Source organism: Babylonia areolata, chromosome 6, assembly GCF_041734735.1.
Source record: "Babylonia areolata isolate BAREFJ2019XMU chromosome 6, ASM4173473v1, whole genome shotgun sequence".
Lineage (NCBI taxonomy): Eukaryota > Metazoa > Mollusca > Gastropoda > Neogastropoda > Buccinidae > Babylonia > Babylonia areolata.
The window spans coordinates 50,135,711-50,162,782 of record NC_134881.1 but is presented as its reverse complement, the minus strand read 5'-3'; the positions used below and the strand labels follow the sequence as shown (position 1 = coordinate 50,162,782).

The following is a 27,072-nucleotide window of genomic DNA, read 5'->3' as shown; positions in this document are numbered from 1 at the left end:
ACCCCAGTTGCCCCACAGACCCCTCTCCAGAAGCACTATGGGCACAGCTGAAATCAGCCATCCTGCAGTCCTCTGAAGAAGTCCTAGGGTTCTCGTCGAAAAAGAACAAGGACTGGTTTGACGAAAACAACCAGGAGATCCAAAAATTGCTGGCGAAGAAGAGATCAGCCCACCAGGCTCACCTTGCACAACCGTCTTGTCCGGTGAAGAAAGCAACCTTCCGGCTCATATGCAGCAGCCTCCAGCGCAAGCTTCGTGAGATTCAAAATGGGTGGTGGACCAACCTGGCAGAGAGGGCTCAGCTTTGTGCAGACACTGGTGACTACCGGGGCTTATACGAAGCCTTGAAGGTGGTGTACGGTCCCTCATACCAGGTCCAGAGTCCTTTGCGCAGCGCAGACGGCCAGGCGCTCTTCACAGACAAGACGTCGATCCTGAACAGGTGGTCGGAACATTTCCAGGCCCTCTTCAGCGCCAACCGCACGGTTCAAGACTCGGCAATTCTCCGCATCCCACAACAGCCAGTGAAATTACAACTGGACGAGCTACCAACCCTAGAAGAGACTGTCAAGGCCATTGAACAGCTGAAATGTGGCAAGGCAGCAGGGGTTGACGGAATTCCGCCGGAGGCGTGGAAGAATGGAGGCCCAGCACTACACTCCAAACTCCACAACCTCTTTGTCTGCTGCTGGGAGCAAGGCAAACTACCACAGGACCTCCGTGACGCAGTCATCATCACCCTGTATAAAAACAAGGGAGAAAAGTCAGACTGCTCCAACTACAGGGGGATAACTCTGCTCTCCATCGCAGGCAAGATCCTCGCCAGAGTCCTCCTAAATCGGCTGGTGCCTACTATCGCCGAAGAACATCTCCCAGAGAGTCAGTGTGGCTTTAGAGCCAACAGAGGCACCACTGACATGGTCTTCGTTCTCAGACAGCTACAAGAAAAATGTCGGGAACAGAACAAAGGACTGTATGCGACATTCGTCGATCTCACGAAAGCTTTCGACACCGTGAGCAGAAAAGGTCTGTGGGAGATCATGAAACGTCTAGGATGCCCCCCAAAATTCCTCAGCATGGTCATCCAACTACATGAGGAACAGCGTGGACAGGTCAGACACAGCAACGACCTTTCGGAGCCCTTCCCAATTGGAAATGGAGTGAAACAAGGTTGTGTCCTCGCGCCGACCCTCTTCACGATCTTCTTCAGCATGATGCTCCAACAGGCCACTGAAGATCTTGGCGACGACGACGGTATCTTCATCAGATACCGCACTGATGGCAGCCTATTCAACCTGAGGCGGCTACAGGCCCACACCAAGACACTGGAGCAACTCATCAGAGAGCTTCTGTTTGCCGACGATGCTGCCCTCGTCGCCCATACAGAAGCGGCCCTGCAGCGTATAACGTCCTGCTTCGCAGAGGCTGCGCAGCTCTTCGGCCTAGAAGTCAGTCTGAAAAAGACGGAAGTTCTCCACCAGCCTGCCCCACAGGAAGAATTCCACGCTCCTCACATCAACATCGGTGAGACAGAGCTGAAGTCGGTCCACCAGTTCAGCTACCTAGGCTGCACCATCTCGTCTGACGCCAAGATCGACAAGGAGATCGACAACAGACTTGCAAAGGCAAACAGCGCATTCGGCAGGCTGTACAAGAGAGTGTGGAACAGCAAACACCTGAAGAAAGACACAAAGATCAGCGTGTACAGAGCTGTTGTACTGCCCACCCTGTTGTATGGCTCCGAAACCTGGGTCACCTACCGGCACCACATACGACTGCTTGATCGCTTCCACCAGCGCTGCCTTCGCACCATCCTCAGCATCCACTGGAGTGACTACATCACAAATGTCGAGGTCCTGGAGCAGGCAAAGACTATCAGCATCGAGGCAGTGCTGCTAAAGACCCAGCTACGTTGGGCAGGGCACGTGTCCAGGATGGAGGACCACCGCCTGCCCAAGATCGCGCTGTATGGCGAACTGTCCACTGGCCACCGTGACAGAGGAGCACCCAAGAAGAGATACAAAGACTCCTTGAAGAAAGCTCTCGGTGCCTGTCACATTGACCATCGCCAGTGGTCCGCAGTAGCCGCTGATCGAGAGACCTGGCGACGCACCATCCACCAAGCTGTCTCCTCCTTCGAAAACAACCGCAGGGCCAGCCTTGAGGACAAACGCAGAAGGAGGAAGAACCACGACGCTGCAGCCGCGAACCCAGACCAGACTTTCCCTTGCAACCGCTGCGGCCGACTCTGCTTTTCCCGCATTGGCCTTGTCAGCCATGAGCGTGCCTGCATCAGACGTGGACAACGCCCTTCCTAGATCTTCGTTAGCGAAGCCAGGCCATGATGATGCTTGAGGGTCATATTACTCCAACATACACAGGTTTTGGTTAAATTTTTTTTATGCTTGAGGGCCTTAACACAAGCTAATACGCCCAAAAAAGTTGTATATAGAACCCCCATCTCTTATACTACTCCCCCCACCCCCTCCCCCCCCCCCAAAATTTTTTTTTAAATTTATATATGATATCTTGCTACATTTGTACACATTTCTGTTTACACTTATAGATGTATACTTATCCCTTGGTATACACGTGTGTACGCTTATGGGATAGGTTCATACGATTTTCATATTAACATGTACAATTATATTTCTATCTCTATTCATTGACATCTATTCATTGAGATTCCCTACATAGCAATATAGACACACTTGTATTTGCGTCATTCTGTACAAAATGCCCAGAACTCTCTGCGTCTACATACTGGCACATTATTCATATGTGTATGTACATCTCTTATATATAGGTGCATACACAGATTCCTTTCCATTACTGATTATGCACACTTACCCATTTACTCGGGTATATCAGTGCACGCTACATGTATGCTTATACAGCTGCTTATTTCTTGTGACTCGATCTCTTGTCATTGGCATATTCCTGACATCATCACTTAAGTTCCTCCCAAAACCTGGAGGGGGTCAAGCTGGTGTTCTCTTGACCCCCTCCCAGGGGGGTCACTACCTTGTCATGGTCGGGAGGCTTAGTGGCCAGTGATAGAGCGAGCTATGTCGGCGGGGGCATCAGTGCTTCTTGGGGTTTGCTGCTCTGGTCCCAGGTCTTAATTGACAGCCTACATAGCCATTAGGGCTGAATAAGTGGTTGTTTTTGTACTGATGCCCCTGATAGGGCTTCCCATGCCGAACAGGTCGTGAGTGAGGCCCAAACTAAAAGTGACCCACTGTCCCTTTCGCTATTCTCTATTCTTCTTTTTACCGCCTCTTTTCTGTCCTCAGGTCCCCATCAAGCCGCCTTTTCCACATTCTTTTTTCTCTGCAGCCTTCTTCAGGCCCGCCTTGTTTGCCGTGCGGCGCGACCTGTGATGGAGGGGAATGAGATCCTGGGGATTGAGAGAGCACGCTGCTCTCAACACATCCCTTTGGCTCAGACCTCTCCTAAGACAGGCGGCACACATTGGCCTGTGTGTGTCAGTCGGCTACCCCTTCGTAGGGCTGGGTCAAGACTGGCAGTTTGGAGACTAGCGAGGATAACCCCCGTAGTGCTCGGTTCTCTGTCCCCGGGAGCTGGGCATGATCGGGGGGGAACACGTTGGAGCTAGACTGTTGGTCGTATATCCCGCCCGAAACCTGGAAGGGGTCAAGCTGGTGTTCCCTTGACCCTGGCCACTAAGTTGGACCCCATGGTGGGTGGGTAAGGGAGGGATGAATATACAATTAATAAACCATGAATTCCAAATAAAACCCCCCCCCCCCCCCTAAACTTGGCAAAAGAAGGAGACCAGGAACAGACGATTCGGAGGTTGGTGAGATCTCTGGATTTTGGCCGTCGTGGCTTGTGGTGGAGGGCACTGATGACGACAAGCCCTTGTCGGCTCTCAGCCCCTTCGCTATCCAGAAGGGCTTCCAGTGTCTGACGGGATCACTGAAATCTATCAAGAGGCTGAGGAGCGGAGCATTTTTGGTGGAGACAGAGTCTAAAAGGCAGACACAGCTTCTGCTCAAGGCGACCACTTTTGTGGATAGGGCGGTGAGGGTTTCCCCTCACAAAGGTCTCAACTGTTCAAAGGGGGTCATCAGATGCACGGAGTTGAGAGGAGTGTCTGAAGCAGAGATCAAGAGCGAGCTGTCCTCTCAGGGAGTGACCGACATTTACAGGGTGACAGTAAGGAAAGGGTCGGACAGAGTCCCGACCAACACAATTTTCCTCACCTTCTGCTGCCCGAATGTCCCCAAGGACATTCGAGTCGGATACCTGATGGTGAACGTAAGCCTGTACGTGCCGTCCCCTCTAAGATGTTTCAAATGCCAGAAATTCGGACACGTGCGGGACCGATGCCAGGAGGAAGAGGCGTGTGGCACCTGTTCAAAGGCGGCGCACCAGGGCGAATGCGTCAGTCCAGCCCGTTGTGCGAACTGCGAAGGCAGCCACCCGTTCTCATCAAAAGACTGCCCCGCCTGGAGAAAAGAAAAACAAATCCAGAAGGTGAAGACGGAGAAGAAAATTTCTTTCTTTGAGGCACGAAAGCAAGTGGAGGCCGCATTGCCTAAGGCGTCTTACGCCTCTGTCGTCAGACCCAGGATGGTGGACGTCGCGGTCCAGATAACGTCCACAGGGACGCAGACGGATGACGTACCTACCTTAATAGAACCGTTGGCCTTGGGTGGAGCCGCCGTGTCCACCCCTTCCCATCCTGTACGGCAGTCCTCAGGGGCTGCTGGGCGGGAGCGGAAAGCCTCGGGCGGAGGCACGTTGTCCGCCTCCCGTCCCCCCTCACCCCCCGGCCCCCCTCGCCCCGCCTCTCGTCTGCCTGGCCCTCGGGCTGGCGGGAGTGGCTAGAAACCCCCCGTACCTCCAAAACTCAAGGAGGGGAGGGTTGCGGCCTCGGCGGGATCGGGAAGAGCCGAGGTGGTGGATATTCCGGCTTGGTCGGAATCGGAAAAATTAAGTTAAAAAAATAGATACGCGATCTTGGCCGACCTTGAGCCACCACAAGCAGAGGAGCAGGGGGTAGCGATGGAATAGGCTGCTGCTTTATTTTTTTAACCTTTTTAATGGCAGTGATCCACTGGAACATCCTTGGGTTCTACGCCAATTTCCAGGAACTTCAGCTGCTTTGTCGTGCCTTGAAACCTTCAGTGCTGGCGCTGCAGGAGACTCTGCAAAGAGATGGCAAGGTTTTATCTCTCTCTGGTTTTAACTCCATTTTTAAACCCGCTCAACCGAAGCAAGAGGGATTGATGGAAGGTGTCGCTCTTTTTAGACGCAAGTCCCTTTTATACAGTACAGTTCCTTTAAGCACCCCTTTACAGGCGGTGGCAGTCAGAGTCACACTTGAGAAAACCATCACTGTCTGCTCTCTGTACCTTCCTCCTTCCGTCCGTGTTCTGAGGCAGCACCTCATGAACCTGATCCACCAGCTCCCATGACCGTTTCTACTGTTGGGCGACTTCAATGGACACTCCCCGCTCTGGGGAAGTGAGATGACATCAGCCCGAGGTCTTCTTTTGGAAAACCTTCTCTCCGATATGGACCTGTGCTGTCTTAACGACAAGTCACCCACTTACCTTCATCTGTCCTCTGGAAAGCTCTCGTGTTTAGATCTGTCGGTCTGCGATCCATCGTTGGTCCTGGACTACGAGTGGAGAGTGCACGACGATCTGCACGGCAGTGACCACTTTCCTGTCGTCCTCAGCCCCACAGATGGGGAAGGTGACTCTCTGCCTGACCGCCTGAACTTTGACAAAGCCAACTGGGGAATTTTTACCACGAAGATAAGAGCGGAGCTGCAGGAAGAGACAGTATTAAAAAGCAAGGACCCTGCTGACACTCTGACTCAGATCGTTTTAGATTGCGCCAAAGCAGCAGTCCCATCGTCTACCTCCAAGCCTCAGATGCCAAGAACGCCCTGGTTCAACGCAGAATGTCGGGAGGCCCATAAGTCTCGGAAGAGAGCGCAGTGACGCGTCTTTCGGAGACCGGAGACTGATAGCGTTCGAACCCATCAACAACTGAGGGCGAAAGCCAGGTATGTTTTTAAAAAGAGCCAGAGAAAGTCATGGAGAGAGTCATGGAGAGATTTTTGCTCTTCCTTAACCTCCAACACACCCAAGAGGGTTTTAAAAAAAATTAAGGGCAAAAACGTCTGCCCAACTTTTCATAACCTTAAACTTTCAGACGCTATGGTCACATAGAAGAAAGCAGTTGCCAATTTGCTTGCCTCCACAATCGAACAGAACTGGAGATCTGCCAACAAATCTTTTTGGTTTCTCAAAACCAAAAACCTGACAGAAAAAACACCCTGTAACTTCTTTTCCGACAACACAGAGAATTACAACCTTCCTTTCACAATGAATGAACTTAAATCTGCCCTTCAGGCCTGTACGGATTCCTGTCCAGGAATGGACGAGGTCCATTATAAACTCTTGAAACATCTTCCCCAAACCTGTCTGCACACCCTGCTCAAAGTTTACAACCACATCTGGATCACAGGCTTTTTTCCACCCTCCTGGTGGAAAGCCCTCATAATCCCGGTGCCGAAACCAGGAAAAGACCCCTCGAACCCCTCCAACTACCGCCCAATAGCACTGACCAGCTGCATCTGCAAACAGATGGAGAAGATGGTCAACGGTAGACTGATGTGGAAACTAGAGACTGACATCCTTCTGGCGAAAGAACAGTGCAGTTTCCACAAGCATCGTTCTACCGTTGACCATCTGGTTTGTCTGGAAACCACTGTAAGAAATGCCTTTGTAAACAAACAGCGTGTGGTGGCCATATTTTTTGACTTGGAGAAAGCTTACGATACTACCTGGAAATTTGGAATCCTCTCGGACCTGCACAAGCTCGGCTTCCGAGGACACCTGCCTCAGTTCATCCACAATTTTTTGCAAGACAGACAATTCCAGGTGAGGGTCGGCACCACCCTGTCTGACATTCACGAGTAGGAGCTGGGTGTCCCGCAAGGGAGCATCCTGTCGCCGGCTCTTTTCAGCATCAAAATTAATGACATCGTTCAATCCCTTCAGAAGGGATCGGACAGCTAGCTGTTCGTGGACGATTTTGCCTTATATGCAACCGGCAGCACGTACGCCAGCATCCAGCGACGGCTTCAGCTCTGCGTCAACAAAATCCAGTGTTGGGCAGAGGAGAATGGCTTCACATTTTCGTCCTCCAAAACTGAATGCATCCATTTTCATAATTTTCGCCAATTCTATCCGGACCCTGAAATCCGTCTGGGAACATCCACCATCCCGGCGGTCAAGGAAGCCAGATTTTTAGGGGTCGTCTTTGATCAGAAGCTGAACTTCCTCAGCCATATTAAACAGCTGAAAATATCTTGCCTAAAAGCCCTGAACATCATCCGAGTTGTGGCACACACGAACTGGGGTGCTGATAAGAGAACTCTCTTGCACCTCTACAGAGCCCTGGTCCGGTCCAAACTGGATTATGGAAGTGTGGTATACGGCTCGGCCAGACCGTCCTACCTGAAACTGTTGGACCCTGTACACCACCAAGGGCTCCGACTCAGCTTAGGTGCTTTCCGCACCACCCCTGTGCACAGCCTGTACGCAGAGGCGGGGGAACCGCCTCTTTCCAACCGCAGACTGAAGCTGACCCTGAATTATTATTTGAAATTGTTCTCTGAACCTACAAACCCTGCTTACGACGCTGTATTCAACAACCCTTTCGATAAGAAATTTACAGACAGCCCAAACTGCATACCTCCTCTCGGACTCCGCATTCAGCCGCACTTAGAAAATGCCGATCTGGATGTCGGTGGCATCTCAGATTTCTCTAAGTTCCCTGACAGCCCCCCGTGGACCTTTACAACACCTGAGGTCCGATTCGATCTGGCCTCATACCGTAAAGACTCCACCAGTTCTCTGGCCTACAGAACTTACTTTTCGGAACTCTGTCACAAATTCCCCACTTTTTGAAAGCATCTTCACTGACGGTTCCAAGTCAGAGGACGGAGTCGCTGCATCTGCGTTCTGTCCCGCCTTTCCTGACCAGCCCTCAACGGAACACATCCTGTCTGACAGCTCGGTGTACACTGCGGAACTGACCGCACTGGTTCTGGCTGTAAAAATGGTTCTCTCTTCGAAACAAAAGAGATTCATGATCTTTTCCGACTCCTTGTCAGCCCTGGAGGCGATAGCCTGCAGGAATATCACTCATCCCAAACTGCTGGAATTTTATGAAACTTTTACTCTCGCAACGAAGAAAGGATACGAGGTTGTGTTGGCCTGGGTTCCCGGACATGTTGGCATTCATGGTAATGAAAGGGCGGACCTGCTGGCCAGGAACGCTGTAAAGAAAGAATTATCCAGATCCTTTGTACCCTATACAGACATGAAGCGGAAGGTGAACACTTACGTTAAGGATCTTTGGCAAGAGGAGTGGAACACCCAGACGGACAACAAGCTCTTCCAGATCCGTCCGGACCTAAAAGAGACCCTCCCTTCGGGGGTGAAGAACAGAAAGGAGGAGTCTGTGCTGTGCAGACTGCGTACGGGGCACACTTTTTTTACTCATTCTTACTTGTTGAAGGGGGAGGAGGCCCCTCGATGCATTCCCTGTGATGAGCCTCTCACCGTGAAACACGTGCTCCTTGACTGTTGGGATCTGCATGACGTTAGACGCAGACATTACACGGCGGTTTCTTTGAAGACTTTGTTTCGTGATGTCCCTCTGTGGGCGCTGATGGACTTCTTAAAAGAAGTGAACATTTTTAACCAGATTTGAAGGTTTTAAACTATGGAAGTTTTTTTTAACTTTGGAGTGGAAAGTTTGAAGTGTTGACTCGTTTTAATTGGGGTTTTTTATCGTTGTAGTAGTTATTGATGCGGCGATAGCCTTGAGATGGCCTTAGTGGTCGGCGAGGCTCTAAGCACCATAATTTCATTTCATTAAATTTCATTTCCCCACTTTTCAAAGCATCTTCACTGACGGTTCCAAGTCAGAGGACGGAGTCGCCGCATCTGCGTTCTGTCCCGCCTTTCCTGACCGGCCCTCAACGGAGCACATCCTGTCTGACAGCTCGGTGTACACTGCGGAACTGACCGCACTGGTTCTGGCGGTAAAAATGGTTCTCTCTTCGAAACAAAAGAGATTCATGATCTTTTCCGACTCCTTGTCAGCTCTGGAGGCGATCGCCTGCAGGAATATCACTCATCCCAAACTGCTGGAATTTTATGAAACTTTTTCTCTCGCAACGAAGAAAGGATACGAGGTTGTGTTGGCCTGGGTTCCCGGACATGTTGGCATTCGTGGTAACGAAAGGGCGGACCTGCTGGCCAGGAACGCTGTAAAGAAAGAATTATCCAGATCCTTTGTACCCTATACAGACATGAAGCGGAAAGTGAACACTTACGTTAAGGATCTTTGGCAAGAGGAGTGGAACACCCAGACGGACAACAAGCTCTTCCAGATTCCTCCGGACCTAAAAGAGACCCTCCCTTCGGGGGTGAAGAACAGAAAGGAGGAGTCTGTGCTGTGCAGACTGCGTACGGGGCACACTTTTTTTACTCATTCTTACTTGTTGAAGGGGGAGGAGGCCCCTCGATGCATTCCCTGTGACGAGCCTCTCACCGTGAAACACGTGCTCCTTGACTGTTGGGATCTGCATGACGTTAGACGCAGACATTACACGGCAGTTTCTTTGAAGACTTTGTTTCGTGATGTCCCTCCGTGGGTGCTGATGGACTTCTTAAAAGAAGTGAACATTTTTAACCAGATTTGAAGGTTTTAAACTAGAAGTTTTTTTTAACTTTGGAGTGGAAAGTTTGAAGTGGTGACTCGTTTTAATTGGTTGGTTTTTTATCCTTGTAGTAGTTATTGACGTGGCGATAGCCTTGAGATGGCCTTAGTGGTTGGCGAGGCTCTAAGCACCATAATTTCATTTCATTTCATTTCTACAATTGAAAGCATTGAAGTGACCCTGGTTACTACTATACTAGTGTGTGCTTGTATCTGACATGTATGTAGATAAATGCCTGTTTTGGGGTTGACATCAATACCAACAGTTGCCTGTTCCCTTCATCTACCAGTCTTAGACATTCGTCAGTACTGATTGGATACAGTTCTATCAAGCTGTTTTTGTAAGGTAAGAAAACCATTCATTTGTCTTTATAATAATAATATATAATATTTATGTCAACTTTGGCGGTAAAAAATGCTGGTGCAAGAGGGTTTGTGAGTGAATCTGCCTACAGCCTCATGAAACAGCTGTCGATTTCTGGCAGAGAGAGGACACAGGCTCTCAAGGCAATGGCAGAAGCAGCAGAAAAGAGTTCCAGCTTGACCTGGTTGAGGAGGAATGAAAGTATACTTCACAAGGATTAAATTTCCATACCCGAACTAGGCATACAATAGCTCAGTGGTTAAAACGTCTGCCAGAAAAGGGGACTCAGTCCTAAAGTGGCAAACATCCTGGAGGTGCGGGTTCAAACCTGCTGAGGACCAGGAGTAACAAAAAAGGCAGCAATACAAGGGCATCCAGAAGTCATGACATGGGTGCGGCCCGGCCCCCTTAGAGTGTAAGCAGTTAAGGGCGAAAATACTTGACTGAGGGGGCTTCTTCTCTAAAGACCTTCTGCTGTCCAGCTCTCCCTAGAGTTTCTTATCACTGGGTAAAAAATGCTACACTTTGCTACTCTGAAACAACGCACTTTGCCCATCCAAGCTACACTTGAATCTGGGGGTAAACAGGTCTGGTATGTGTGTGTGTGTGTGTGCTTAAATTTGTGTTCTAGTGTTTAGTTGGCTGACTGTAAAGGGCTATGCATGCAAGTTTTTTCTCTCTTTTTTTTCATTTTAATGTTTAAATGCATGTTTTAAACGTCGGTATTTACATTAAACAGCCCAATTGAGCATGATTTTCATGGAAAGGCACTTTAGAAATTACATTATTATTATTTTTATTACCACCACAACAAATACTAACAGCGTAAAATATATATATATATATAATTGAAAAAACAACAGGTTAATGGATCTGTTGCAGGAATGTATGGAATGAAAGGTACATATGTTGTTTCAGAATTGCGATTGATGTTCAGTTTGATGGACCGCACTGCGGATGGCATCACCCCCATGCTGAGTGACCTGGAGGCCCACATTAAGGATCAGGGGCTGGCAGACATGATTGCAGCTGCTGAAACTATCACCACAGTATGTACAGGCACTACCTATCAATGCCTGAAAAATCTATCATTGGAAATAGGATCTGAGAGAAGTTTTTCAAATAGGGCATTTGAAGATTATTCAAATAAAAATGTCAAGAAACTTTTATTTCAAAAGACATTACTATTACTTTTGAAATAAAGTCACTGGTATACATTTTTTTTGAAGGTGTGTTTAGTATCTGGGCATGCTTACACATAAAAATGACCGTTCCAGACTTTTTTTTTTTTTTTTTTTTTTTTTTTTTAGCTATCCCACGAAAGCTTTCACGCATTTTCTTTTACTTAGAAACCATGTGTCCATGGCTTCTGACCATGTTGATTTAGGTACTTCCAAAATGATGCCCTGGTAGAGAGTTTGAGCATAGTCTGAGTTCGGGATGATTCTATGGTGCGAAAATAGAGAAATCAGATGTGAACTGAACTTTCAAAAGCAAAACAGAAAGCAAAATGGCGGACAAGACTGAAAGCAGGGCTAGCCGACTGGATTCTGATTGAGCAAGTTATTGAACTGCTGCTTTACAACAGTGTACATTTGACTACAGGCTGCAAAAGGTAGAAAATGTGTTTAAAAAAAAAAAAAAAAAAAAAAAAAATGTAGCAGATAACAGAGCAGATGAACAGAGCTCAGTCAACAAGCAGAGGAAAACAAGTCGGGTTCTGATCCATTTTTCTGAAGATGACGTCACTACTCAGAAAACAACATCCACTGTTAGTAGAGCTACAGTGGACTTTCATTTTAAGGCACATGCAGCTTATCAGATGTGTGCTTATCAGATGTTCAAATAACTTTTTTCTTAAAATTCAGGGGGGGGGTGCTTTATGCACTGCAGCGTTTGTCAGCCAAAGAGTATAGTATTTGATATCATATCTTTTACATCATTGCTCTGTTGTAGAATGTAAATTATCATTCTGTTGTTCCTGTAGTATTTCTGTGTTCAGCTGCATAATGAGACACCTTCATGCTTTCTGGTGGTATCAGAAACTAACGTTGTTCAAATCAAAGAGCTTCGTCTCCTGACATCACACTTCAAACAAGATTTTGGAGTGTTTTCTTGACTCACTTGTGTAAACAAAGTGAATCTGTGTTATAACCTCTGTGCGTGTCACTGTGTGTCTGTGTGTGTGTCTGAATGTCTGTGGTACACTTTAACATTGCCGTTTCCTCTGGAAATACTTTGTCTGCCAATACCAGATTTGGCTTAAACATTGTTTGGAAAAAAATCTTTACAGTCATACCAATAACAGTTGTAAGTCTCACGAATGAAGCCATATTTTTTAATCATTAATGGTTTATTTCGTTAAGATTTGTTCCGAAATCCGAAAAGTGTAAAAACTACTTCCCACTGAGTTACTAGAAGGTAGGTTGTGTTTGAAGACGACATGACCTCGTTTTTCTTGTGCACAATTAAAAGGAAAGAAATACAAATTCTGGACAGAACACATACAGGAATACTAACTACACCATCGACGTATTTACTGCATATTCTAAGGTGGACTCTGAATTAACTGGAATGAACATAAAACAAAAATTGAATTGATCATTTCTGAAATAAAAGAATAATCGAGATATGATAAAACACACAAAAAACATGATTTAAATGGCATTATTATGTCCACTACATTCACATCTATTTATCCTAAGAAGAAGAAAACATCAACATTGCTTTGAACATTAAATTTAGTCAAGTGACGTCACATGCGCAGCAGCAGTGGGGATTAGTCTGCTTGTTTTGGAACTGAACATGGATGGTTTGATCCCGCTTGCATGCATTCCCCCCATCCAAGGTTATTTTATATATCATATTTAATACAGAGCACTTTTCAACAATTTTTTAGATCTCTTTTTTTCTCCTCATGGATAAAGCGTGAAGCACAAGTGAGTCTGGAAGGCTTTGCCTCTTGTTTATCCTTTTTTTTCATGCCCTTCACAGCAGAAGTGTTTTCAAATTTATAACACTTCCAGTATGTTTTATGATTAGACTTCGTGGTTTTTGACTCACTTGTGTAAACAAAGTGAGCTTATGTTTTAGCCCGGTGTTCAGTTGTCTGTATGTGTGTGTGTGTGTCTGTGGTAAACTTTAACATTGCCATTTTCTCTGGAAATACTTTGTCTGCCAATACCAAAATTGGCTTAAATATAGTATGAAAAAAATCTTCACAGTCATACCAATAACAGGGCGTAAGTCTCCCGAATTAAGCTGTTTTTCCAAATCATTAACGGTTTATTTCGTTGAGGTGTGTTCCGAAATCCAAAAATTATAAAAACCGCTTTCCACTGATTTTGGCCGACTGGAAGGTAGGAGACGACATGACCTTGTGTTGCTTGTTCACAATTTAAATTCTGGACAGAACACTTACAGTGATACTAACTATACCATTGATGTGTTTACTGCATATAAATATTCTAAAGTGGACACTGAATTGACTGGAATGAACATAAAAGAAAAATTGAATCGATTGTTTCATTCAGCCCGTCATAGACTGATTTGTGCAGATCTAGAGATCTAGCCTACCTTGTGTTGCGATGTGCTTGAAGGAGATGGCAACGTCTCCTTTACCGCCAAAATAAAAGAATAATTGAGAAATAGTAAAACACAAAAAACATGATTTAAACGGTGTTATTACGTCCACTACAATCACATCTATTTATCGCACGAAGAAGAAAACATCAACATTGCTTTAAGTTTTAAATTTAGTCATTTGACATTAGATGTGCAGCAGCCTTGGTGATTAGTCTGCGTGCATCAGAACTGAACATGCATGGTTCAATTCCGCTTGCATGCCCTTTTTAATTTTTTTTTAAATATAAATTCTTTCTCCCAAGCTTATCTTATATATCATATCTAATACAGAGCACTTTTCAGCAATTTTTTTCATCTTTTTTTTTTCTCCTTATGATTCCTTTACTGGATAAAGTGCAAAGCACAAGTGAGTCTTAAAGGCTTTGCCTTTTGTCTTAAGATACATGTAAAACTATTACTTTTTCCCCTTGAATTTCTCCGTTTTATATATTTGTTTCAGGACTCAGAAAAATACGTCGAACAGCTTTTAGACCTCTTCAACAGATTCAGTACTTTAGTTAAAGATGCCTTTGGTGATGACCCCAGGTTTCTCACATCCAGAGACAAAGTAAGTTTGTTTTGTTTTGTTCAGTTGTTTATAAGTGTTAAGAATCAACAGACTTTCTGTAATATGGAATGTGCACTTTTGGCTGTGTGACAGAGACACAAGGCTCCACAGACTGTGTAATGTTTTTTGCCCCATTTTAGCTGTAATGATAACTTGTTTATCAATGTTTTGTTGTTGATGTTTACTATTACATGTGATGTGTTTTTGTCTTCTTCAGTGATTGATACAAACAGATCAGTCCTAATAGATGTATGTTGGTGGGTTTAATTAGACATGTTTATATTACTGGTAATGTGCAACAGTTTTTGCCCATTATCGGTAAATGAGCAAAGCGGTTTGCGCATTACCAGTATAAGGCAACCATTTGCGTATCAGTGATAATGGGCAAGTGTTCAGCATCTCGCATTACCAGTAGTGGGCACATACTGTACAAGAGATGATGAAGTCAGCTGACAAACGTTCAGTCGCATAATACTTTCGGCATCGGTTTGGCAGGAGATCTTAGTTCAGCATTTGGCATATATGATCCTTCACCATGAAAGAAAAAGGAAAAAGGCAAAAAAACAGAAGCAATTGATTAAGTAATAAAAATGAAAATGATTGTGAAATCCTTCGCAATTAAAAGTATGTCACATCTCTTAACATGAGATTAGATGCCATAGTGCAACAATTTAAACCCATCAGTTCTATGCATTAATCATAACAGGATCTTTTTTTTCTATTTTGCCAAGCGGTTCTTGGTCACGGTGGGTAATAATTAATTTTGATAAAAATTATAGACGCAAACAACTACAAGTAAGTATTTTTTTAGCCCATGCTTTTCTAAAAAGGAAAATGAACAGACGATCTGTTTTTGTTTGTTTAACACATTGGTTAGCAATGAATGAACCATAGAATTAATGTAAGATCATCCATTTTCACTTAGAATCATAGACTGCTTGAAAAAGCAGCTGAAATAAACCAAAAAAATAAATGAAAAATAAAACCTAGATGTGTCACCATACCTTAGAGAGTTCTGAATTATAATCCAAACTCCTGATATTCTACACATTCAATCCAGCTTTCACTCAGTTTCTTGGCAACTGCGGTAGAAATGTAGTCAGCAAATGTTTGTCTTTTTTTCCCCCCAAGATATAGAAATCAAAGATAGACACACAGAACAGACACAGCGTGCATGCACAGACACAGAGATTGAAAGAGAGAAAGAAAACTTGCTTGTTACAAACATTGCCCACTCCCTGCCCATTACTGGTAAGGCACACGGGCTCTCTTGACCTTTACTGCTAATGTGCATTATTGTTGCCCATTACCAGTAATGCACAAAGATTTTGTGCATTACTAGTAAAGAGTAATTACTGCTTTTGAGCATGACATATGAACATACGAACTTCCGAAGAAGTTGGATACACATAATACACACCAACAGCCTCCCACTCACACGCCCACAAACACTCTTGTACAATATTACAACACACAAGCACACTGTAAACAAAATTTCAGCTCAAAGCTTTCATCAGGAGGGTTTCATAGTAAATGAAAACCCAAAAATGAAGGTTTCAAGCTAAAATATTGGGAAAGGGGTGGGTGGGGGTGGGGGGGGGTCTGCACCCACTTTCAACACAACCCCACTCTATACCTGTTAGTGTACTTTGTATTATGTAATCCTCATCAGGATAACCAGAATCACTTCATTTGATCAACAACATTACTTTCCTATTCTATCATGTTTTCATTGTTTCTCTTGTCACCGTTGTGTGACTAATCAAGCAAAATTCTGATCATCTCTTCTGTGCTGTACATCCTGACAGCCATGTTGACACACTTAACAATCATTTTATTTACAAAATCGCATCAAAATTAAGCCAAAACTTTCAAAGAAATTGCTTCAAACACCCTGGAAGGCAGTTGCCAATTACAAATTAAGTTTTGGCAATTATGTGACCTGTTCAACTATTGATCATGCGATGACCCCTGAACCAAACAAAAACAGTGGTCAGCAGCGAAGGGCTGAAGGGCATGGAGTTTTGTCCTCTGATGTCATATCTTATCAATTGTGCCAATTATTAGAATTAACCTGATGTCATTTTCTTTCTTTCATATTTTGCTGTTGTCAGACTCTGAATCCTTCATTTAAAAATGGTTACTTTTTCTCTCTTTGTTATATCATGTGGATAATATGTGGATACTTATAATGGCATCTATCCTCGGTCGGAGACCAAGTTCTGAGGACTTTACAGAGTCATTTACACAACAGGCTGCCTACCTGTGTATAGCCAACAGACAGCTGCCATGGGCACTCGTCATTCGTTTCCTGTGTCATACTTTCAGGTTTCAGTCACACGCTCGTAGACACTCATACAGACATGGACATTTTATGTGTATGATCATTTTGATTATTTACCCTGCCATGTAGGCAGCCATACTCCGTTTTCAGGGGTGTGCATGCTGGGTATGTTCTTGTTTCTATGACTCACCGAACACTGACGTGGATTACAGGATCTTTAACATGCATATTTGATCTTCTGCATGTGTATACACATGAAAGGGGTTCAGGCACTAGCAGGTCTGCACATATGTTGACCTGGGAGATAAAAAACATTTCCACCATTTACCCACCAGGCACCATTACAGACATTTAAATCCAGGACTCTGATATTGAAAACACTACCTTGAGTACCTGTTTCATACAGGTGTGAGATGAGATGTATACCTGCGTGTATTAGTGTTCTTTTATCTGTTTCAGGCATACAAAACAGTGGTCAATGACACATCAGTATTTAAACTTGAAATCCCAGTGAAGAACAAAGGGTGAGTGCACAATTTTAACATGTGAAATAAGAGAAATAGAAATAAAACAATGATAATGTTTGTGATAAAAACAAAAAATAAATGATAGTATTTCTTGATTTCTCTCAGTCAGAATGAAGGTGAAATATCCTGACTTAGGTCCCTTTTGTTCATATTTTGAGTATCTTTTTAATGCAAGCTTCTAATTAAATTATGTGCAAACAGAAAAATGAAATATAGATACACATAGTGAAAAGCTGTATGTCAGAGCCTGTTCTTTTATCACATTTGTCAACTACTGATTGTATTATTTGAACTTTTTACCTGTGGAGATGCCAGGGGCTCTTCCAGTATGGATAGTATCTCCACCTTCAGGAAATTCTGAGCCAGAACTTTACTCTTTCAAGACCTGCCAACGTGTCTGTTTTTGGCAGAATTTATCCTGCTCACTTGTACTTTATCTGCTCGCTTAAAACAGAAAATTGGCTGTTGCAAAAACCATAATGAAAACTGGTGTTTTGTGATTTTTGACAAACAACTTTATATGTGATGTCACAAACCACAGCTGAACACCAGGCTGCCTCCCTGGGTAGAGTTGACTTAATCCTGTCTTTAGATGCTCATTCATTTCCTGTGTCATTCAGACTTTCAATCATGCACATACATACACATGTATATTAGAATGCATTTTTCTTCAGATTTTTGCCAGGGACAACCCTTTTGTTGCCGTGGGTTCTTTAACCTGTAGAAAATACATGCTGGAAAAATCTTTCTCGCAACTTCCAAATATTCCTGTCTGTTGATGAAGAGATTCTTCTTAAGTCTATTCTGGGACTGGCAGGTCTGTCTTTTCTATCGCTTTCTTTGTTTATGGCTTTTCTCTTTTCTTTGTGTCATTTCTTCATTATTTTCTGCCTTGCTGGTCCATGCACCTATAGTTGGTCTAGAAAGCCCTCAGTATTTCTTTTTCTTCTTGATTTCATTGTATTTTTTATGCCTTGGTTGTGTAACTTGCCTGATGGCGTTTTGGGGTTTTGTATCTGTTATTATTGATGGAATGGTCAATGTCAGAGACATGTCTTTGGTTTATGTGTATGCATATGAATCCAACTGATTTTAAGTGTGCACTGTTCCCTTTGTGTAGGCGTGACTCACCGCATCTTCTATACTTGTAATTTTTTCCATATTTCCTGTCTAGTCGGTCTATTTAAATATAATTGTGTGTAATGCTATTCCCTCTCTATATATGTGTCTTCCTCCCCCCCCCCCCCCCCCCCCCACTTCTTCTTCGTCTTACTTATTGACTTCTTGTTTTTTCTGACTGTTTTTTCTGCTTTCTGTCGTGAACAGTGAATCTTAAAAATGATAATGTTTATATTTATTGTGAATTCTTTAAGTATATTAATCTCCACGGCTGCTAAAAGGAGGAAACAATGACTCCAATGTCTGTCATTGATATGCAGTTTGAAAACGTATTTCAACATAACTGCATTTGCCTTTGTGTAATGTTCACCACCCATCAAACATAACCAACAAAAATGATTAATCACATTCCTGAGCACAATATAAGCTGTTTGTTGTTGCTCCACTGTCTGTGTGTATTACATGTTTTCTGTGAATAAAACTTTGTTAAAACCAACTTGTGCCAAATTTTCTTTTTGTGTGTGTGTGTTGTTTTTGTTGTGTTTTTTTTTTTCCCTTCAGGTTCCAAAGCATTGATGTTGACAGTGTTTTCAGCCCTGAACTGGCCCTACATGGGTGGTCCAGATACAATCCAAACAAATAGGACATTTTTTCAGTCCTTTGTAGTGGAAATAAGGTGTTATTAGTGCCTCAAAAGCTTGGTTGTTCTTACTGAATTATCATGCATCCCATGTTTTTGTGTGCGCACTGTGTTCCAGAGTGGGGACAAAGACACAGCCAGAGTCCAAGTGTCCAGAACTGCTGGCCAACTACTGTGATATGCTGCTGAGAAAAACACCCCTCAGCAAGAAACTCACATCAGAGGATGTGGAAAAGAAACTCAAAGATGTTGTAAGAGGGGTTATTGATTTTTTCTGACATCTGCCTCTCTCTTTTCTTTGTGTATATGTGTGTGTGTTTATATATATATATATATATATATATATATATATGTATATGTATATATATGTATATGTGTGTATATATACATATACATGGGTGTAACTCTTCCGTCCTGAGTTGTTTTTCAGTTTTTAGGTTTATGTCATAAACGGAACGTCTGTTTTCTGAAAGAAAGGAAAAAAAAAAAGCACATAGCCATTTGTGTAGTCAGTTCAAGAATGCAACGTACTGAATGGCTGTGCCCACTGTCCTCCCTCCCCAGCCTTCCTCCACCTTCACCTCACCTTTCCACTCCCACTGGCAGAGCTGTCAAGATCACTGCAGCACTATCCCCATTCCTCTCACCACCCTCCCTCCCTTCCTGTACTTTGACTGCGATCTCTCTCTCTCTCTCTCTGCCCAAGTCTCTGTCTCTCTCCCCATCTCTCTCTGTGTCTCTCTCTTCTCACCTCTCACTCCCCCTCATCTCAGTGTTCAGGTCCTGTGTGCTGATAAAGAAGGAAACCGCCATTCTGTAGAGTCATATTCATAACTGAAATCAAGTCACAAACATGACCTCAATTTTCCTCCTATCCTTCTCATCCCCTCACGACTACACCTCTCACTCACTCCTCTTGCTTCCCTCCACCAGACACCATCTCCCATATCCCCCCCATACCCCCCCCTCACCTCCACTTACATGGACAGAATGGGAATGGCAGAAAGGATGGGAGCAGGGGGGGGGTGTTTGTGTGGGGGGAGGGTTCAGGGGGGGGGGGGGGGGTCAAAGTCCAGTTCTGATAAAGGAACCACACATATGCACAGTCATTGTGGAAATAGTGGCCTGTTTGGAATAGTGCCAATAGGTTGTTAAACTGTACACCCAAGCCGGTATCTAAACTGCCGTCATGTAGATATTGTAACAGCTTCTGCACCATCTTCCCTCTCTGGTACTTTGACCCTTCACCATCTTTCACTCTCTCTCTCTCTCTCTCTCTCTCTCTCACACACACACACACACACACACACACACACACAGATATATATATGTATATATATATGTGTATATATATATATATGTGTGTGTGTGTATATATATATATATATATATATATATATATATATATATATATATATCTTTACATACAGTGTGAACGCTTTAAATTAAACACATTCACACATACACACAGCATGCACACACACAGATATATATATATATTTATATATATATCTTTACATACAATGTGACCTCCCGAAACCTGGAGGGGGTCAGGCTGGTGTTCTCTTGACCCTCTCCTGGGAGGGTCACTACCTTGTCGTGGTCGGGAGGCTTAGTGGCCAGTGATCGAGCGAGCTATGTCGGCGGGGGCATCAGTGCTTCTTGGGGTTTTGCTGCTCTGGTCCCAGGTCTTAATTGACGGCCTACATAGCCATCGTAGCTGTTCGGGCTGAATAAGTGGTGGTTTTTGTACTGATGCCCCTAATAGGGCTTCCCATGCCGAACAGGTCGTGAGTGAGGCCCAAACTAAACGTGACCCACTGTCCCTTTCGCTATTCTCTATTCTTCTTTTTACCGCCTCTTTTCTGTCCTCAGCTCCCCATCAAGCCTTCTTTTCCACATTCTTTTTTTCTCTGCGGCCTTCTTTAGGCCCGCCGTGTTTGCCGTGCGGCGCGACCTGTGATGGAGGGGAATGAGATCCTGGGGATTGAGAGAGCATGCTGCTCTCAACACATCCCTTTGGCTCGGACCTCTCCTAAGACAGGCGGCACACATTGGCCCGTGTGTGTCAATCGGCTACCCCTTCGTGGGGCTGGGTCAAGACTGGCAGTTTAGTGGCTAACGAAGGTAACCCCCGTAGTGCTCGGTTCTCTGTCCCCTGGAGCTCACACGTGTTCAGCGCTTGACGTTTAGTTCATCCGAGGAGAGAACTTGACCCTGCATTCAACTCAGGAGGGAAAGGCGCCACCTAAAAATAACACGCTACCGCGGGAAGGGTTAGAGCTTTAACTTGGAAGAACTGAGAGCACAAAACGCTATGAGTTCTCTTTCACGCTGCGCCTCCAGCCGTTATCAGCTGTTGGGAGGGAGAAAGACCAGTGTGCTGTTCCGCGCGATGGCAGCGGCCACAGGGAGAAAACAACACCTCTTCGTTAACTTTTGATAACACATTGCTTGTCAACGCAATCGCTTAATGAATAGTATGGTCTGAAAGAGCACAGTCTTAGCTTTAAAACAATAGGAAACTCAAATGTGAACATCCGATTATTTTTCTCAGGATAACTGTTTGAAAAAAGCAGGTATGCTTACCACCAGTTTGTTAACATGCATTTTGACACATTTTTAACACACTGAATCTAATCTCACAAATTTCGCTCAACGCAGACAATACATTCCATGCACAGCATTACACATCAGCATGCCTCTCACTAACCTGTGTTGATAGCTGGAAATTCTGAAGGAAGCTGTGGCGTTTTAAAGATCACAACTGTTTTGCAGTTGTACAAGTACTCCACAGGCACACTGATTCAGTCATTCACGCACACTGAAGAAAAGAGAGAGAAGGAAACAGAACGAAAGAAAGGAAGGGATGAAGGAGAGAAAGAGAGGGAAGGAAACAGCATGAAAGAAAGACAGAGAAGAAAACAGAATGAAAGAAAGGAATGGAAGAAAAATGTGAGAGAACAGAATGTGAAGGAAAACCAAACTCACGGTACTTCTGCTATGAAAAACCCCCACACCACCGCCAGTCACAATTGTCAGCACAGTTCTGTCAAGTAAATACTGCTATCTTAAAAAAATATTTTCCAGCCAAGGAAAGTACTACCACCAACAAAAAGAGAAGTGTCCGCTCTTTCCAACAGTGCAAACATTAATGCCACAGATATAGGAGTATGCTCACCAGCCCGCTCAAAAGAGGCGCGCAAATTGCCACGCTTTAATAGAAGACAAAGAAGGGTCAGTGACGGGTTAGCAGGCACAGCAGCTGACCTACTTATCAGTGTCTGGCACTATCTGGCCTGTCAGGAGGATCTCGCAGTCGGCTAAGTGTATGGTTCTGCTTATAGCCTAGACAGCAGTGAGCTGGGCATGATCAGGGGGGAACACGTTGGAGCTAGGCTGTTGGTTGTATATCCCTCCCGAAACCTGGAAGGGGTCAAGCTGGTGTTCCCTTGACCCTGGCCCCTAAGTTGGACCCCATGGTGGGTGGGTAAGGGAGGGATGAATTTACATTTTTCTCAACATGAATTCCAAAAAATTACACCCCCCTAACTTTGGAAAAAGACGACGACAAGGAACAGACGACTAGACTCAGATTCGGAGGTCGTTGAGACCTCTGGATTTTGGCTGTCATGGCTTGTGATGGAGGGCGCTGATGACGACAAGCCGTTGTCGGCTCTCAGCCCCTTCGCTATCCAGAAGGGCTTTCAGTGTCTGGCGGGATCGCTGAAATCCATCAAGAGGCTGAGGAGCGGAGCATTTTTAGTGCAGAGTCAAAAAGGCAGACACAGCTTCTGCTCAAGGCGACCACTTTTGTGGATAGGGCGGTGAAGGTTTCCCCTCACAAAGGTCTCAACTGCTCAAAGGGGGTCATCAGATGCCCGGAGTTGAAAGGTGTGTCTGAGGCTGAAATCAAGAGCGAGCTGTCCTCTCAGGGAATGACCGACGTGTACAGGGTGACGGTGAGGAAGGGGTCGGACAGAGTCCCGACCAACACTTTCTTCCTCACCTTCTGCTGCCCGGATGTCCCCAAGGACATTCGGGTCGGATACCTGATGGTTAGTGTAAGCCTGTACGTGCCGTCCCCTCTAAGATGCTTCAAATGCCAGAAATTTGGACACGTGAGAGACCGATGCAAGGAGGAAGAGGCGTGTGGCACCTGTTCGAAGGCGGCGCACCAGGGCGATTGCGTCAGTCCAGCCCGGTGTGCGAACTGCGGAGGTGGCCACCCGTCCTCATCGAAAGACTGCCCCGCCTGGAAAAAAGAAAAACAAATCCAGAAGGTCAAGACAGAAAAGAAGATATCCTTCTTTGAGGCAAAGAAACAGGTGGTGGCCACATCGCCTAAGGCGTCTTACGCCTCTGTCGTCAGACCCAGGACGGTGGACGTCGCGGTCCAGACGACGTCCACAGGGACGCAGACGGACGACTTACCCACCTCGTCGGAACCGTTGGCCTTGGGTGGAGGCACCGTGTCCACCCCTTCCCATCCTGTGCGGCAGTCCTCAGGGGCTGCTGCGCGGGAGCGGAAAACCTCGGGCGGAGGCACGTTGTCCTCCTCCCGCCCCACCCCACCCCCCGGCCCCCCTCGCCCCGCCTCTCGTCTGCCTGGCCCTCGGGCTGGCGGAAGTGGCCGGAAACCCCCTGTACCTCCAAAACTCAAGGAGGGGAGGGTTGCGGGATCGGGAGGGGCCTCGGTGGTGGATATTCCGACTCGGTCGGAATCCGAAAAATTTATTTCGAAAAATAAATACTCCATCCTGGCGGACCTTGAGCCACGCAAGCAGAGGAGCAGGGGGTAGCGATGGAATAGGCTGCTGCTTTATTTTTTTTAACCTTTTTTAATGGCAGTGATCCACTGGAACATCCGGGGGTTCCACGCCAATTTTCAGGAACGCCAGCTGCTTTGTCGTGCTTTGAAACCTTCAGTGCTGGCGCTGCAGGAGACTCTGCAAAGAGATGGCAAGGTTTTATCTCTCTCTGGTTTTAACTCCGTTTTTAAACCCGCTCAACCGAAGCAAGAGGGATTGACGGGAGGTACCCTCTTGCATCCAGGGACGCCCTCTCAAGAGGTGGCACCCACCATCCCAGACATGGTTGGACCTACGGTCCACACGCTCCCCACCCGCTTCAGGTGTCAAGAACATAACAGCGGTGGCCATGGTCCCGGCTCGGGATCGTCCCAGCTCATCCCGCTGGGCTGACCACAGCTCACAGGACGCCCCAGTGGGTACATCCACTTGGGATGGCACCCAGCAGGGGATGGACTGCGAACAAGAGTGGGAGCCCCTGTCTTCGGATGAGGACGAACAAGCAGATGAGCACTCTTCGCCCACATCCCAGGGGGGGACAGATTGAGCCCGCACCTCCCTAGGGACCAGCCTGAACCAAACTCGGACTTTGCCGAGCTCGAACTGACCCTCCCCAATAGGGTCACGTATGCCGAATCAGTCCCTCAGGCTACTTCGTCACCCTTGACCCTCCTTACGCCATGTGACTCTAACTCCAGAACCACAAGGCGACTCAGAGTGCCAGAAATGGTGCAGGAATGGCTTAATAAGCCAACCCGCACTGTCAGGGGTGCTGCTTCCATCCCTCTCCAGGCAGGGAGTCCCTCTCTGCCCCGGGCGCACACCTCTCATGGGCTCCAAGGTTCTGTGCCATTGAAGAGACCGGCCACCAGGGCCCCTCCATATACCACGCCGCCTAAGTCAAAGCAGCGTGTGCAGAATCAGTGGCAGAGGAATAGACCACCTTATGTCCGTCCAAGCCGACCGGCCATGGCCAAGGCCAGAAGGCAGCACCCCCAATGACTGGGCCCCGATTCAGCACCGCCAGTCGTTCAGCCCCTCCAAGTAGGAAACTTGTCCCGGCATGCACATCAGGGGCGTGCTCTGGGACTCAACGACGGGATTATGTCGGTGCTAGAGTCGGGGTACATGCTGTCTTGGGTGGAGGACCGCCCCCCTCTAAAATCCACTCCTCCTCCTTAGGTGCCCAGCTCGACGGAGCAGGAGAGCGTCCTAGAAAAAGAGATATCGCACCCACTCCTCATGGGGCTATATCTCAACTCTCGGACCCGGGCCCCGGTTTTTACGGCTGGTTGTTGGTGATTCCAAAGGTCTCCGGAGGGTGGAGACCAGTTTTGGACTTGTCCCCCCTCAACAAATTCCTCCCCAAAATCAAATTCAAGATGGACACACAGGCACAGATTCGGGAGACCATCCAACAAGGTGATTGGCCTACCTCTATCGATCTGGAAGATGCTTATTTTCATATACTCATCCATTCGGCTTCCCATCGGTACCTGAGGTTCGTGTGGAGGGACAAGGGGTTCCAGTTCTCGGCCCTCCCATTTGGTCTGTCCCTTGCCCCTTTCCTGTTTACCAAGGTGGTGCGGGAATTGGTGTCCATCGTCCGCTCGGAATCCTTTTGTCTCTGTGTGTACCTGGACGACTGGCTTATCCTGGCCCAGTCGCAGGCCCTGTGCCTGAGTCATACGGCCAGACTTCTAGACCTTTGCTCCCAACTGGGCTTCCTCAGGGACCAGCAGATATGCGATCTGTCCCCACGTCAGTCCTTCGACTTCTTAGGGATGAGATTCGACACGCGGTCCATGATAGTCTCTCTGGCGCCAGATCACTGGGACCATCTGGCAGGTTTCCTCAGCCACTGGCGCCACTCCTCCCAAGATACAGCGCGGACACTTTCTTCCCTCTTGGGCATGATGGAGTCCACGGCACCTCTCATTCCCCTGGACAGGGTTCTCAAGCGCCCTCTCCAGAGGGCACTGAGGTTACGCCGGTCCCAGAGCACTCAGCCATGGGATACCCAGATATGTCTGGGCGAGTGGTTCCTCGAGGTGACATCAGAGTGGTTAATCACCCCCTTCGGACACAGGGGGTGCCCATAGCCCCACCTACTCTTCAGGTGGCACTCTTCACAGACGCCTCCTCCCTGGGCTGGGGAGCCCACATGGACTCACTCCATGCAGCAGGGACTTGGTCCCCGGAGGAGCGCCTATGCCACATCAATGTTCTGGAACTGGAGGCAGTTCGCAGGGCTCTCCTGCACTTCATGGGGAGGCCACTGGCAAGGACCATCCGCTTGTTCACGGGACAAGACGACGGTCGCATGTTATGTGAACAAATGGGGGGGAGCGCACTCGGCAGACTTCTCCATGCGGACCGAGGCTCTCCTCCGTTGGTGCCACAGCAAGGGCATTCCACTTTCAGCGAGAACACTTGGCAGGAAAAACCAACATCTTGGCAGATGCTCTCAGCAGGTCCAAGAGTGTCATTCGCACAGAGTGCACCCTGGACAAGGACAGCCTTCAGTGGGTGTGGGAACAGTGGTTTCGGCCGATGGTGGACCTTGTTCAACAAGAGACTTCCACTTGCGTCTCTTTGGTTGCCGACCCAGAAGCGTGGCAGTGGACGCTCTCTCTCTAGACTGGAGCAGTCTGATTGCCTCCGCATTTCCTCCCTTTCCAATTCTGTCAAAGGTGATACGGAAAGACAGATTGGAACACCCGCAGCTGATCCTCATTGCGCCAAAATGGCCAGCCCAGACCTGGTTTCCGGACCTTCAGTCCCTGACACATGTTTCCACCCCTGGATCTTGAAACCAAATCTCATCTGCTGAGGCAGCCTTGCTCGGGCACTCCTCATTCCAATCCTCAACTGCTTCACCAGCATGCATGGCTGCTGTGCGGGCGGAACTGTCAGCATCACCATTGAAGTCCTCGACCCCTCGGTCGGCCTCTGTGTCGGCTGCGCTGACCCTGGAGTGTGCCTCCTCTCACCTCCTCTCCATAGTCACCAGAGCAAGGAGACAGAGAACGGAGACCTTGTATGACTAGAACGGAGACCTTGTATGACTTTCGCTGGAAGAAATGGTTGCGGTGGTGTACAGCTCAGGGCATTCCCCCTACGAACCCTACGAGCATGCAGCTGGCCAACTTTCTGGCTCTCTGCTCCTCGGTTCTCATCCTGTCTGCTAGTTCTGTGCGAGGGTACAGGTCTGCCATCTGTACCACAATGCAATCAGCTAGGTGGTCCCGCCTTTGAAGCGATTTCCTGCTGAGAGAGGTGGCTAGGGGTGCCCCTCTGAAGGAAGCTAGAGACCCCAGAAGAGTGCCCCTCTGGGACTTGTTCCTGGTGCTGG

At 46.7% G+C, this 27,072-nt stretch overlaps 1 protein-coding gene across 3 annotated transcripts in view; it reads left to right on the top strand.

Annotated features, from left to right (window-relative positions):
- LOC143283118 (cullin-5-like) overlaps window positions 1-27,072 on the top strand; it is a 174,095-nt gene that overhangs the window by 99,396 nt on the left and 47,627 nt on the right. For all 3 annotated transcript variants that reach the window (XM_076589254.1, XM_076589252.1, XM_076589255.1), the window contains 4 exons: window positions 11,063-11,193; window positions 14,229-14,336; window positions 17,080-17,144; window positions 19,025-19,157. In XM_076589254.1, the coding sequence (XP_076445369.1) occupies window positions 11,063-11,193; window positions 14,229-14,336; window positions 17,080-17,144; window positions 19,025-19,157 (437 nt within the window). The remainder of the gene's footprint in view (window positions 1-11,062; window positions 11,194-14,228; window positions 14,337-17,079; window positions 17,145-19,024; window positions 19,158-27,072) is intronic.